This window comes from Pterocles gutturalis, unplaced genomic scaffold (genome assembly GCF_000699245.1).
Source record: "Pterocles gutturalis isolate BGI_N339 unplaced genomic scaffold, ASM69924v1 scaffold46004, whole genome shotgun sequence".
NCBI lineage: Eukaryota > Metazoa > Chordata > Aves > Pterocliformes > Pteroclidae > Pterocles > Pterocles gutturalis.
The window spans coordinates 21,298-36,629 of record NW_010129792.1 but is presented as its reverse complement, the minus strand read 5'-3'; the positions used below and the strand labels follow the sequence as shown (position 1 = coordinate 36,629).

The following is a 15,332-nucleotide window of genomic DNA, read 5'->3' as shown; positions in this document are numbered from 1 at the left end:
GGTGAAGTGGCACGTCGCGGTGCTGCCGGGGTGTAGCTCATTCCTGATGCCGCTGTTTGTCGCTGAGTTTTGAAGAGATTTGTTGGCTGGCTCTTGCTAAACCACGCTTGAGTAATCCGAGCTGCTGCGCGCCGTGGTGAAGCCCGGAGAGGGGGGAACGTCATTCCCCCTGGCAGCGGAGCAACATTAGTCTTCCAGCCCTCGAACCATCACTACAGCGTCGGAAACTGCCGGGTCACAGCCATTTGCTTTGGAAAATTGGCGATGTTTGGTGCTAGAGATCGATTACCCTTGTAATCTTCCCCCCTACACACCTCCTCCTGCTGCTTACCCCAGCCCTGCCCGCCCCAGACAATAGCGTCCGAGCTCCTCCCGGAAAAAAAAAATAGAAAAGAAAGCAAGGAAAGAAAGAAAAAGAAAGAAACTGGGGGATGGATCTGACTCCAATAGGAAAAGCGTGTATTTAGAAGTGTTGCTAATGGGAAGAGATTTCCGAGCTCCAGAGGACGATGATTTGTCACAAAGGGTAGCTGGCTCGGTGCTTTGGGCTGGAGCCGTGTAGGAGATCCTTGGAGAAGTCATTGTGCACAGAGAACCGAAGACCTGTACAAACATGCCTGTTCGCAGAGGCCATGTGGCACCACAAAATACATTTTTGGGTACAATCATACGAAAATTTGAAGGGCAAAGTAAGTTCTCTCTTTCTATCTATTTTGCTACAGTAGTTTGATTCTGCTTGTGACTAAACGGATAGCAGCTCCAGACTATTTTAAGTTTGTAGCTTGTAAAGAAAACCCCCAGAGGTAAGGAGGGGATCCCTGGCAGGAGTAATGTTGTTGATCTAGAATACAGATTACCGACTTGAATTATGGGGCTTTTTCCCCCCGTTTCAAGGAATAGTTTTTGTCTTTGACTGTATCCATATTGTATAGCTATAGAAGTTATATCTCTTACCTTCTTCTGAACTGTGAGATGGCTCTAAAAGCAGAGTGTACAAATCTTGCTGCTGATTCAATGTCTAAAAAAAGATCAGCTAGATTTATTGTTATTGTTATTGTTATTATCATTGTCTTTTCAAAATCAAGCAGAACAGTCAGACTTTGATTTAGAGGAAACAAAGAATATGCACAGGAGTTATTAAAGGGAAAATACTCTCTTACCTTGTTGTCATGACTGCATTTCAATATAGCTGTCAAATATTTCTGCTTTGTTTATGCAAGCCTAAAATATCTATCAAACCAGTTCAAATGCATCCTCAGGGAGAGTCTGTGAGATCTTTTCCAATGCAGCCGCTTACTACCTGTCAGGGAGGCTGGAGCTGAGGTGTTTTTCCTGGCCAGAACTCTGGTTTACTGGTAACAGTAACAAGGAGCACTTGATGCTTAAAATGAATTTCATTTAGAAACAGTAGTTTTGATATATGTACATTTATTTAAATATTTAACATATTTTTAGGATCAGTCTGGTGCAAACCCTTACAGCTAACTCCAGTTTATATACTTCATTATACTTAAACCCACATTACCAATTTAATATTTATGTTATTTGAGAAAATTATGAAGGCAATGTTTGTAGTCCTAGGTGATCTAAATGCTAAGTTAATGTTGCTACTCGAGTTAAGTTTTTATGCAGTAAAGTGTATATATTTTGAAAATAATGAAGGTGGAAAAACTTAACGAGGCAAGTGATAGTGAAAATTCAGCGTGATTGAAAGACAGTAGAAAAAGCAAGAATGAAATCTGTATTTTTCTCTCCAAATATTTCACTGTGTTCAAAGACAGAATATTTTTAGAATTTTCAAGACTTGTACTGCTAACTTGGTGCCATGTAAAAAGTCTTTTGTAAAGCAAGGGACCTACCAGTGTGATTTAGTAAGCAGAAATTAATGTTGTTAACAGTAAATGTGTCAAAGATGCACATTTATAATTACAAGGGGAATAGTGTGCTATAGTGGTAAACAGAAACAAATTAAATAACAGTTGAAAACTTTTGAACCTCTCTGTCAGGTGAGGGTTTGGGAAAGAATGATGGACTGAGGCACAGAACTTCACCAGACTGTGCAAAAATGTCTCCAACATCACAAACTTTGGTTTTCATGGGCCTTCTTACTCCTTTTTTTTTTTTTTTAACTAAGGAATATTTTATTTTATAAATGTAACTTTTAAAACAATCACAGAGGTAAAAAAAAAAAGCCATGTTATTTTCTAGATAGCTTTGTTAAAATACTGACTATAAGCTTGCTGTCATTCATCTCAATGAAAATCCCTCCAGAGTAGACGGAGCTGGTTGGACCTTATCCCAGGAAGCGCTTCACTTGAGTAGAACCCCCTTCCCAAGGCCCTACTACCCCAAAAAGAAGCTAAGTTTCAAGGACTTTCCTGGAGTTATGGCTGACAGGATGCTGATCATCGCCTAGGTTTCAGTGAAGCTAAAATGACATAATTTTTAAGTCAAAAGGAGTTTTGCAAAACACTTGCATAATCTGGTTTAATTTCCTTAAAAGACAACTATCTTCAACTTTAATGTGTTCTAAATTTATGGAAGTTTCTTTAAAAGCTATGGATCAAATTAACTACATTAAATGACTGAAAATCTCTGCATTTTGGGCATCCCAGTGACAAGAAGGGGTTTTTAGCATCCATCCATGCAATCGACACTTTATGAAACGTTGGAAGAGTACTAAAAAATGCATCACTTTCTTTTATTGCAGATAAAAAATTCATCATTGCTAATGCTAGAGTGCAGAATTGTGCTATCATCTACTGCAATGATGGGTTCTGTGAGATGACCGGGTTCTCCAGGCCAGATGTCATGCAGAAACCTTGCACCTGTGATTTTCTTCACGGGCCGGAGACCAAAAGACATCATATTGCCCAGATTGCTCAAGCGCTGCTGGGGTCAGAGGAGAGGAAAGTAGAAGTCACCTATTATCACAAAGATGGTAAAGTCTGTTTTTATTTGCAAGACTTCTTGTGTGTTTGGTTATCAGTTGATTGGTAAAAGAAGTGCGTATGATCTGCTGGCCAGACCCTTTTTGCTGGAGTAATGTTGTAATTTCCCTGAAGTCAAGTCCACTTACGTACACCAGTCAGGGAATCTGCCCTGAAAGCAGTGGGTGTACAGAGGGTACCACTATGCTGACTCTAACAGCTGAATGAAGCTAGCACTGTGTTTGCAACCATTCTCATGTGGTTTAAAGCAGATGTAAATCTCCTAAAGTAAACAGCCCTACAACAACAAACAGATAACACAAGCAGAGAGGGCACATCCTGTGAACGTTAATCGTTGTGAACTGTTCTGTCTCACAGGATGTAGGAATGGTGGATCAGTTTCAGAGGGCTTAACTCTGCCTGCCTCATACAGTTGGAACCCTACCTTGGTTTAAATGCAGTATTTTACTGGAAAAAGTACAAGGCTAAAAGTAGCAAAAAATGGCCTATCATGAAGAACGCATTAGCTTATAAAGAAAGGGACAAGTCTTTTTCAGAAATAAGATATTGTAAATTGGAGTACCTGCAACTGAACCACAGAAGTTGTACTAGCATTATGTTGTCAGAGTAAAAATTTTGAGACGGCTAATCTATGAAGAGTTTCCTTGTTATTCAGTGAACACTCAATATATGAAGAATGGCTAAATCTGCTATGCAGATGCTTTTTTTCTGCTAAGAGCATAAAATGGATAAATGACTGTATTTGCAGATTAAAAAAAATGGTATGCATTAAAACTAATTATAATACATAATAGTTATATGTAGGTATGGGGTTTTTTTTTCTTTGCCCAGGGTTATTTACAGAAACATCCGTCTTTCAAACAAATGCAAGTAATGGATAGGTGTGGTGTACCTTATTCTATCTCTTGCTGTGTACACTCTTAGGAGAAGGAAGAGGAAATTCATATTCAAATGTTGAGCTTAAATTAGTTCTGGAGAAGCGCCAGTGTGTTGTTTGCATCAATTTTAGAATCACATGCAATGGATGCTCTCGCATTTTAAAGTCACAGAGTTAAATCCTGTTCTCAGTAATTCTGTTGTTATCTTGGAGAGACTCAAGTAATATTATTTTTAGGTTAGGCTGGTATAATTCAGATAGGCTCGGGCCAACCATTCTACCCACACTATCAATATTTAAGCATGTTCTTCTTAGCACGTTCTCAGTAGAGTCCTTTATTCTTAGATGTGGTTCGGTGGTCTGGAGCAGATTTTGGTCAAGATTTGTTGCTGTAGCTGTGCCTTGAACATAGATTTCTCAGGAGACCTGACACCGCATGGCTTTTACACATCTAGCCTGTGTTTGTGTTAACTTGGCACGTGTTAAAAATAATATTGCAAAAGGAGAATGTAATTTCTAACTTTCACGCCCACCAGCCTGGAGCACTGTTTTGAGATCTGGTCGTTTTAAAGTGCTTCAGTCTCCCAAGATATTAGGAGGGAGGGAAAGGCGCTTAACTAAAGTACTGCTTATCTGCCAATTACCATAAATATATATTTTTCTAAAAAGCTGAATTCTGGCACCATGCAACACACCATAATCTGTTTGAGGCAAACCAAAGTAAAACTGTGCATAGAAATTGCCATATCTTTTGTAAAATGTTATGAATTTTGAAGCACATTATAACAGAGTTATGGATTGTTCAGTGTAAACAACCTTATGCGTAAAGGCTTTCTTTCAGTAACTTCACTTCTGTGAATAGTTTCTTTAAATTACTAGACCATATGTTTGAAGGTTAAGGAACTTCAAAAGCTACAGACAAGAGTTCTAGACAAATTTGGATTTAATTCCTCAAAACTTTACTGGTCAAAATGTGAACAGGATATAAGCTCCACTAAATTTAAACAAAGACAGGTGAATTATTTTGAATTGTAAATATCATTTAAAATATCAAGGCACTGATTACAGGCACGAATTGACAAAGTAGGTCTGACATTCAAATGCATAAATGTCTGACAGCTTGATCATTTGTATATATAGACCTTTTTGTTTCATTCCACATAATGTTCAATTTCTTTACAAAATGTGATAAAAAGATCTGAAATTTATGTGGTATGATAAAATTGAAACTACCTATATGATGGATATAATAAATGTCAGTAAACGCATTCTATGGTTATTCTAAATTACTGAAAAGATATCATTCACTTTTCATTTTCACTTCTTTTTCAAATTTGCAAATTTGTTTTTGCAATATATAGCGAGTGCATATATATATATATATACACACACTCTATATATAACATACTCTGTATATTTTAACAACATACAGAATGGTGATACCTAACGAGGACTCCTTCCAGGTTCTGAAGCAAAATGAATTTGAAGAATTTTTGAAAAATCTGAGAGTTTAGTGCCTGGTTAGTGGCTTATTTTGTACTGTGTGCTGTGAGTGAATATGGGAATATTTTAAGAGGTCAATACCAGCACAGTTAGAAATGTAACTTTCTCCATGTGAGTAACCCAAGTTACTCCAATGAGCTACCCACTGCTTGAAAGTTTAATTTGACATTATATTTTCAACATAATACTAAGAATATGGAGGAGGAAGGCAGCTCATGAAGGTGTGAATCATTTGAGGTTCCACTGACAGTAGTTTCTGAAGACCATATACAAAGTCCTGAACAAATGCCCAGCAAATTGCAAACAAAACCTTATTCCACACCATGCTATCATTTATTCTACATAAGCCACTGATTATATTAAGAATTATTTTAATATTTCAAAGTAAAGCAAATGTCAGTGGGATCATGCATCCCCTCACTTATAAAGCTAATCTGTCATCAGAAGTCCAGCAATGCAGATATCAGAAAGGGAATCACTCTATAACTAATGCTTTTTCTTTTTAATCCTAAATGCCACCTCAAATAGTTTTAAAATGTCACAGCTGTAAAGTTCAACTTAAAAAGAAACTCTTGCACTAGAAAAATGATATTGCATGTGTACTGGGAATTAAGATTCTGATGTTCTCTGCTGGTCTATAGTTCACTTCTCTAGATGAAAGGAAGTGCAAGATTTTGAGTTTAAAAAACTTGATGCTGCTGCTCGTTGACTTCTTTAATCTTCAGGCCAGATCACACGCTTGAAGAAAAGGGGACAGAAAGTTGGGAAAAGTTTTGGAGCAGGTTGATTTTCAGAAGATGGCAGCTGCTTGAATCTACACTGCCCTAAACACAGCAGACAGATGATACAGTGGTCAAAGGAGAATGCTAATTCGATGTATCATGGCTCTATAAATGTGTCACCTAGGTTGGGCACATCTCCCTTTCCACTGTGCAGTGTGGGGAGGGTGCCGAGGTGAGGGGGAGAATACTTGTGATAGATTTGTGTAGTTGTTTAGATGGCATGGAAGTGGGATGCCAGCATTACTTATACACCCAGAAGGCCCTGCCCCAACCACACTGGTGCCCTATCTTCACAGAAGTTTTTAACATTTGCAGCTAAAAGCCTTACCAGCTCCTCCTGCAGTATTTGTATCAGAATAATACTGTTTATATAGCCTACATTTGGTTTTAATTTCTCCTCACTCCTTTTTACTTTTAGAAGGGTATTTACACAATCCAGGCAAAGTTATAGTCCTCTGTCCTGCTAGAGTAGTGCCACAGTAGGCGATTACGTAGTTATCAAAAGAATTACTACTGAGAAAAATGGTTAATGGGAACAGATGGACGCCAAAACTAAGGGTCCAAATTTATAGGTTCTCATCACACAAAAAGCTCCACAAATATCACTGGATGTACTCGTGGGATTAAGGAGTCAGTAAATTTATTTTTTAATGTAAATATCCCTTTTAAAAAAAGAAGAGGAGATAAATACAGACAAATCACAAGAACTATTTTGAAAGAGATTTTTTTTTTAAACTCTTGCCCATTAGGCATGAACATCTGTTTAGTTCAAAAATTATACTCTGATATCAAAGTAGCAGTATAGTATATTCCCCACTATCTCACAATTTAATTTTCACAAATCATATAGCTCTATGATCTGTATTATAGTTGGAGGTAAGCTATTGTTTATACACACTATCAATTCTTATTTTAATAAAGTTATTTGTGGTGAAAATGTTTGACAGCTCTTCCTTTGAGGACCCCGTTTTGCAGATTAAGTCATTATTGCATAAATCATTCTTGACAGCTGTAAAATATTGCTTGAGGTGGTAAAGCTGTAAAGCTTTTGACATAAAAAGTATAATTACTTTGGTACTGAGAATAGATATATGATAATCAGAAAAGATTGTATCACACTGAATAGTTTTTTACTTCTTATTCTATGTTTTGTGGACAACAGTGGGCTATATCTAAGCTTACAGAGCATACCTGTTAAAAGGGAAGTAAGGAGGCCATTTAAGCTTACCCTATAAAGACCAGATATTCTATAAGATAAGCACTACAGAAGAGTATAGGTTTGAGCAGAGATAACATTAAGCAATTATTTGCAGAGTGTTTACAAACCTCACAGATTACTTGCCACTTACCATGTCTGAGAAAGGTAATTTGCTACAGTTGACTTCAAATTAAATATGTTTGTATTTTCAAAACACATTTAAGGTTCCAAACTAATATTTTTAAGGTCTCCTAAGCTCTTTTTTGAGGGTAAGAAGACAAACAAACTGTAAACATACTGACAAAATAAAGGAAAAATTGTATTAAGTGTTCTTAAATAGAAAGATCAGGACTTCAATTGGAAGGTCATCATCTAGACTTCAGCCAGCATGGGCGTTTTACCACCTATTTATTTGTGTTCTATAAATGCTCTGAACCTACCAATCAATTAAAAATACAACTGAACAGAAAGACCCTTGCACATATGTCAAGTCCCCTTAAGATTGGCTCTAACATGAGGGTCAGCAAGTGCAGTTTTGACTATAGATTCAGTCCCTTAACCAGAGCTGATGAGAAAGGTCAATGAATCAAGTCACTGCCTAATACCCTGCTCCTGTAGGAGTTCTTGGTTTAAGAAATACTACTATGTGACTGCATTTTTGATGAACTGTTACCCCCCCAACAAAAAGCTGTCAGAAAAACCTGTCCTAATGCAAGTTTTTTTCCAAACATCCTTAAAAAAAACACCAAACAGAACCAGAATGTTGCCGAAGGTGTTGAACTATTGGAAATGGATGACCTTTTCTGCATGTAATGTTTCTAACTTAGGTTTTGATACTTGTCCTAAGAGACAAGACTGTCCCTTGTCCCATTCAGTATTGCTGGTTTTGCAATAGGGAGCACCATCAGCAGCAAGCTGATACCTCAGTGATCAGAATATCTCAATTACCCATCCCCATTCAGTTATGGCTCCTGTGCCTGCCCAGAATTGTGGGTCACTTCTTATTCACATTTCATGTGGGATGTCTAATGATTAAAGGAGCTCTCAGATCTACTCAGTTTATTTATGGGCCAATTTCAACCATGTTTTTTTAGTTCTTTGGCTTTACAATATATTCTTTTTTCTGCTCAGTTTAAGATTAATTTAGTTTCGATAAGAAGGGGGCTTTAATGAAAGATCATTTTTTCCCATTCATGTGTTCCTGCTAATGAGAGACAGTATCTGAATCAAAAAGAACAAAAATTAAATTGCCTTTAAAATTATTTTCTTTGTCAGTGCTTAGGGTCAGAAAGGTATGATTAGATATATCTAATTTTAACAAATAATGAAGAATACAACTGCTATTACTATAGCTACTGCATCTTTAACAGAAGAAAAAAACCCTTTGTTTGGAAAAATCCCTTCTGACAGTTTTAAGTTCCTCCATGACACAAATAAAAAACCTGGAGGCTAGTGGGTCAGGAGGAGTCTTTCATTTCAGTCCAGTGTCCAGAGGGAACTCTTCTGCCACTGGACTTCCATAGTACAGTCTTTAAAGCAGGATTCAGAAAGTCACAAGATCAACTTAAACAAATCAAGGGACCCAAATTTCCCTTGCTTGAGCTACAAAGAATGAATGGTGGATGACTTTTGAAAAGAGAGTCCCACAGTGTTAAGAAAGGTGTCACATTCTGGAGACAAATGACACTAGAAGGTTACAGTACGATACACGTACTCAAAATCATTTTTTTTCCAAGCTACTTAGAATGATAATGTCCTGTGGAGAATATGTTAATCTTTTAATTAGGCATTGCCTGCCAGAGATTTTTATCTGCTTTGAATATGCTCCTTTCAGTTTTAGTGAAAGCTGTTTTGGTTTTGGGTTATGAGACAAAGAGAGCAGAGGTCTATTTTTTTGGTGTGGTTTCGTATGATTTTATTGTGTCCTCTTTCCATGTTCAGTGTGCATCCTTTCTAATGTTATGTTCTGATAAGAGAGCTGTTCCATGCTCCTAATTTGCATTATCAATTGGTTCCTTCTCTTCTCCACCAAACTGGCCCACATATCGAAGAGATGAGGAGAGCAAATCAGACATCATACCTCGCAATAGACATGGGGGGAGAGCAACTGCTTTTCTAATAGTAGCCTTATGCATATTTGGTATTATACAAACTTCAGAACATCGCACTTTGAATAGTGACAGTGTTGAAATTGGTGCTGTTCTCTCTGGTTTCAAGAGATGGAAAGAGATAGTGGTGTGGATTAGATTTTATCTTAGTGATTTCAAGTCCAGTTTTAAAGTGACTTACATATTTGACTTAGTGTATGATTCAGTTTATGTGCTAGACAGTCTATATTCTTCCCAGCTTCCCAGATAAGTATGTAAAAAGCTTAATCAAGCAGTACAGAATTCATAATAACAAGACCAAGTTGACTATGGAAATTGCTAACTCACTCTGGAAACTGCATATCTCAGACGGAATCAGAACTGTAGCTGTGAACCTAGATCTAGGCAGAGCAGATGCATGACAATGACAGTAGGGTAATGTGGCTCTATAGTTACAGCTGGTTTCACACCTCTGAAGGTTCATGTCTCTAAGGTGAGATGCATTGGTGTAATAATTTTCTATAGCTTGAAATTTTTGGTCTAGTATACTGTTATTATTTTGCCTGCTGAAGTTTCTTGCTTTCCTGTCCTTATTCCTCCATAGTACCTTAGTCAATAAAAATCCTTTCTTTTACATTTTGCCATGGCATCATTTAAATTCCTGATTTTCCACATGAGACTACAGTGAAAACAAGAAAGTCTTGCTTAAATGGTCAGTTCAGTTCAGAGAAACACAACAAGAGTTTACTTCAAATACTGAAAAATTGGGATTTATCACAATATCTAAATACACTGATCCTTGACAATATCAACTTATAAAATGTTGGCCTCTTTAGAGCAAATGCATGGAACTGTATAGTAACTGCTTGTATCTGCTCCCAGAAACACTCCTAAAGGCCCGACAGCAAGATATCAATACGTACGAGTACAGGACTTGGCTTGTGCACCCACAGCTCTCACAGAATTAAACTGCAAAGTTTAGTATTTTCAACACTAAAAATCTTTAGGTATGAGACCACTACTGGTGGAGACATATTATGCCACTGCTAACTTGTATTCACTGGATCTGAGCTGCTACATACAAAGACAAAGTATGAAAGAAACATGCAAAACACAGCCAGAGCTTTCCTCCATTTTAATCCACAGGGTAGGGAGGAAGAAACGACTTCAGAACAAGGATAGATATACATTACGGTTTTTGCCTTTGTCTTATACCTAGGCTGCTTGAAAAGCAGTTAATCATCATGTAAATATGTTTCATCACTAACAAACACATGTGTTCTGAAGCGCTTATTCCCAGCTGTTCTCAGACTTTGGAGTCTGTGCCCTTTTGAGATTATTTATTTCGTAGAGCATTCTCTGCTGAGTTTCATTCAAATCAATGCAAGTGTCTCTCTGAAAATAGCTTGCAAATTTCCTCCTTTCAAAACTCATTTGTGCCAATCTGCTTTACTCCTTCCTCTTCAGAAAAAATGTCCAATAATCTCATTAGTATTTTGCTTGTTTATGGCTGTTGTACAAGAAAGCATTTCTTTTTATACTTTCAAAAGAACACAAAACTCAGTAGTCCACAAATCCTACTGTCAGGGTATTTAAGGTAAAATACTGTTGCAGTTCTGTCTACTTGCTTGAAAGTGGGTTTCAATTCACAAATGGGAAAGAAAGAAAGAAAACCTAAAGACCATCTCATTTTAAATAATTATAATAAAAGAAAGGAGAATGTGTTCCTTTTTTTTTCCCCATCGTAAGTGCCCAGCATTATTTTTGCCTGATAAAATATACCAGGAAACAATTTAACACACAAGTCCATCCAACAGAAATGATACCACTTCCAAAAAGGACTACTTCTAGAGTCATGGACAACCTACCATATTATGTGAGAGAATAGCAGCCTTGACATACAAAACCAGGTATCTATAAATGAGTATCTGAGTCTTCTCTGTGGTTTAATGGAGTGGCTCGTGAACTGGTGTGAAAGACATATGTATACGTTATACATATATAATGTCAATCTTGAGCCAGTCCATGCTGGTCCACAGTTCAGAGCATCCTTGGTGCTTCTGGAAGTTATACTGATTGCCTACAGCAATGAGAAAATGAGGTGACACAGAAGTGACTTTAGTGCTTTATATACAGAGTATCAAAGAAAAGTTTTGTAGAGGGATAAAGCAGAGTTTGAGTACTGTTCGTGGGTGACCACAAAACTTTATTAAGATGCTGTTTCTCTTTATCCTAAAACTTGCAAATCCCTTCTTTCATGTCAGCAGTAGAACTGGGGTCTAAGGAGCTGCTCCCAAATGCTTAAAAACTTAATAAAAACTACTAACTCCTACTGCAGCTCCAAGCAGAGTTAGTCTCTGATATGTGTGATGTTTGTAGATCAGGCACTAGGTGCAAGTGGCATCCTCCTTCTCTGGTTACTGTTTGTTAAAGACGGGAAAAGAGGAAGGAATACATGGTCCACAGACAACTCTTCTTCCAAGCTGACAGGTATGCAATTCTATTTTATAAAAACAACTACACAAACCAAGACTATTACAGCTGAGGGAGCTTTCCAATAGACCTAGGTCTATTTACATTCATTTCTGATTGTCTTTTGCCCTAATTTATAAAAAACTCAGATCCTGCAGAAGCAGAATTGCCAGTAGCGTCACTGTCTCTGCAGGACTCGACATATGCAAAACATAATTATTAGCCAGATAAACACATTCTGTGTGGCTGCTTGTATTTCAAGCATGATTTCTCTCACATTTGAATGTGCAAGAGGATTTGTCCCTGCTTCATGGGAACTGAGTGAATATTTTCTCTTTTAAGTAATATTTTGGTCTTAATCCCTTTTCCTTTCACCTTGGGGTCATTTTCCTGTAAATAAAAGTTCTGAATAAATCACTTTATTTCCACTTTTGAAGGAATTTAAGAAAATACATCAACTGTTTTTGAAATGATGGAGAAAGAATTCTACATGTTTAACCTTGATTGTTACCTGGAAAGTAGATTATCCAAATTTTTTTTTTCCCCGTAGGGGCCACAGGCACTAAAATATCATAGAATCATAGAATGGGTTGGGTTGGAAAGGACCTTAAAGATCATCTAGTTCCAACCCTCCTGACATGGGCAGGGACACCTTCCACTAGATCAGGTTGCTCAAAGCCTCATCCAGCCTGGCCTTGAACACCTCCAGGGATGGGGCATCCACAGCTTCTCTGGGCAACCTGTTCCAGTGTCTCACCACCCTCACAGTAAAAAAAAATTCTTCCTAATATCTAATCTAAATCTACCCTTTTTCAGCTTACCTCATTACCCCTCACCCTATCACTGCACTCCCTGATCGAGAGTGCCTCCCCATCTCTCCTGTAGGCCCCCTTCAGATACTGGTAGGCTGCTCTAAGGTCTCCCTGGAGCCTTCTCTTCTCCGGACTGAACAACTCCAACCTCATACGGGAGGCGTTCCAGTCCTCTGATCGTCTTCGTGGCTCTCCTCTGGACTCGCTCCAACAGGTCCATGTCTTTCCTATGTTGGAAGCCCCAGAGCTGAACACAGTACTCCAGGTGGGGTCTCACGAGAGCAGAGTAGAGGGGGAGAATCACCTCCCTCGACCTGCTGGTCACGCATCTTTTGATGCAGCCCAGGACACGGTTGGCTTTCTGGGCTGCAAGTGCACATTGTTGGGTCATGTTCAGCTTCTCATCAACCAACACCCCCACATCCTTCTCCTCAGGGCTGCTCTCAATCCATTCGCCACCCAGCCTGCATTTGTGCATACTGAAGTGTCATAGTTATGGAGATCACACTGAGGTTCAGTTACTCCAAGGGAAATGACTGACCTGAACTTTTACATGTAAAGCAAATTAAGGACTAGATTTTCCATTATATTAATTGTGTCATATATAAATATACATTATAAAAGGGCATTTCTTTCTCTCAAGAAGTTTAAAAACCACTTTGAGGAGCTGCCAAAATTACCTCCTACCTCATCATAGACTCATAGAATACAAACTGATATTCTATAGTCCACAACAGTTTTACTAAGAAAGCATTATTCTTATTCACAGGAAGTCTAAACTGAACCGCAAATTAAAGTGACTCGTAATGAGCTGATTAACTCATGCAGTGAGTCTCCTACCTTGAAAGACAGATTATTCTTGCATTGCTCACAGTTCCAAACGATCATTCTCTACTGTGTTTTTGCACTATCCTCTCTTTTCTAAGAGAGTACACATGGTAACATGCATGTTGCATTGTAACATTTCCCAGTACAGACAAGAGCATTGTGTATATATAAATAAATGCCACAAAAACCCCTAACTCCAATATGATCAAGTCCAAGAAATAGATAACAGAGTGAGAACATAAAATTATATTCAACAGGGAATAGTTCTGTAAAAGTCTTTAATAGGAATTGCACCGAAGAGGAATTATTCTTAAATGAGTTTCTCAGACCTCAGGCCAGGTCTGAGAAGAGACTCCTCGGGACAGTGCAGTTGCGTACATGTCTCTGTCCTGTCTATAATAAAGAATAATTTCTAGAGGAACATCTCTTAGAGAGGATCTACACTGTAATAGTCCTGAGGTGCTGGAGTGGAGTTAGAGACTGCTGGGGTTATTCTGAAGAGCAAAAGGGGCCAAACTGTTTCCTTCTCTTCCCACAGCATTAAAGAACACAAAGGTGGAAGCAAGTCCTGTTCATCTTTTTCCCATGCAAGACCTGTGTCAAGTTCAGCCTTCAGGGTTTGCAAATTTGATACAGAAAATCGAACTGACAAATAAATGAAAAAGAAGGAAATATAGGCAGCATGGTTAAGAAAGTTCAGTGTCTGCTAACCTCACACTTTTTCCAAACAGAAAAAATCTTACCATTTATAAGTCCCACATTGGACTTTGGTGTGGTAGTTGTAGCACTTATTCAGGAGAACCATGAATCAGTCATGTGCAGCCTATGAATTGTTCTTAAAGCTAATCAATATTTAAAAAGAAAGCAAAACTATATCTTGTCTGAGCATTATTTGTCTTTAATTGGTGCTACATGTATCATAAAATGAACAAGGCCTTATTTCCTCCCCAAACCAAAAAACTTCCACTCTCCAAACATTCAAACAACTGGAATTTCACCAAACTCTAGCTTGATTCAGCTTTTTAGGTGTTTATAATGGAGTCTGTCCTCCATGATCCTCAATGCTTGTGAGAGTTACATAAACTTACCAACAGGAAAATGGACATTTCTGCGGGATATAGCACATCTCTTCAGATTCAACTAGCTCATCTCTGAACTTGGTATGTTAACCAGGGATATTCTCATAACATAGTTTAGATTGTAACTCTCTTGGATTTCACCCTTTGTTTGTATCTTGTTTTTTAGAAACTGGCACAATCTGTATAACAAGTAATGCTTTGTTTCACATGGGAATCTTTAAATAGCAATCTCTCAGCCGTGTTTGCTTTCTGAAAGCGTTCTGTTAGCATGGCACATATTCTAAATAATAGATAACATTTTACCATTCCAGTATAGCAAAGAAGTCCTTTTGTTAGGTTGGTCTTTCATATCCATCATATTTTCATAGAATCAGGAAGAATTTAGGTCAGGAGGAGACTCAGAAGGTTGCCCAGTCCGGCCTCATGCTGAAAGTAGCAGCAACACAGAATTCAGACTAGGATGCTTAGGGCTTAGTCCAGCTGGGTGCCAGGATAGAGACCACAGAGCCTCTCTGGGCAACCTATTCCAGTGCTCAGTTACCCTCATAGTGAAACTGGTTTCACCTTATACCATGTCAGGACCTCCCTGATTTTAATTTAAAGCATTGTCTATCATTCTCCTGCCAGGCACCTCGGTAAAGAAACTGCCTCCTTCTCCAGGTAATTTCCACATAGCTATTGAAAGATTGTCATTATATCCCTCAAAGCTGTCTCTTCTCTAGGCTCCTGGCCAAGGCCAGTTT

At 38.1% G+C, this 15,332-nt stretch overlaps 1 protein-coding gene across 1 annotated transcript; it reads left to right on the top strand.

Moving 5' to 3' along the window:
• Nucleotides 1–423: 423 nt before the first annotated feature.
• Nucleotides 424–2,941, top strand: LOC104466552 (potassium voltage-gated channel subfamily H member 7-like; the record flags this gene model as incomplete). The annotated part of the gene is made up of 2 exons (XM_010080003.1): nucleotides 424–689; nucleotides 2,711–2,941. Coding segments are annotated over exons 1-2 (307 nt in total), but the record flags the coding sequence as incomplete, so codon positions are not given.
• Nucleotides 2,942–15,332: the final 12,391 nt, after the last annotated feature.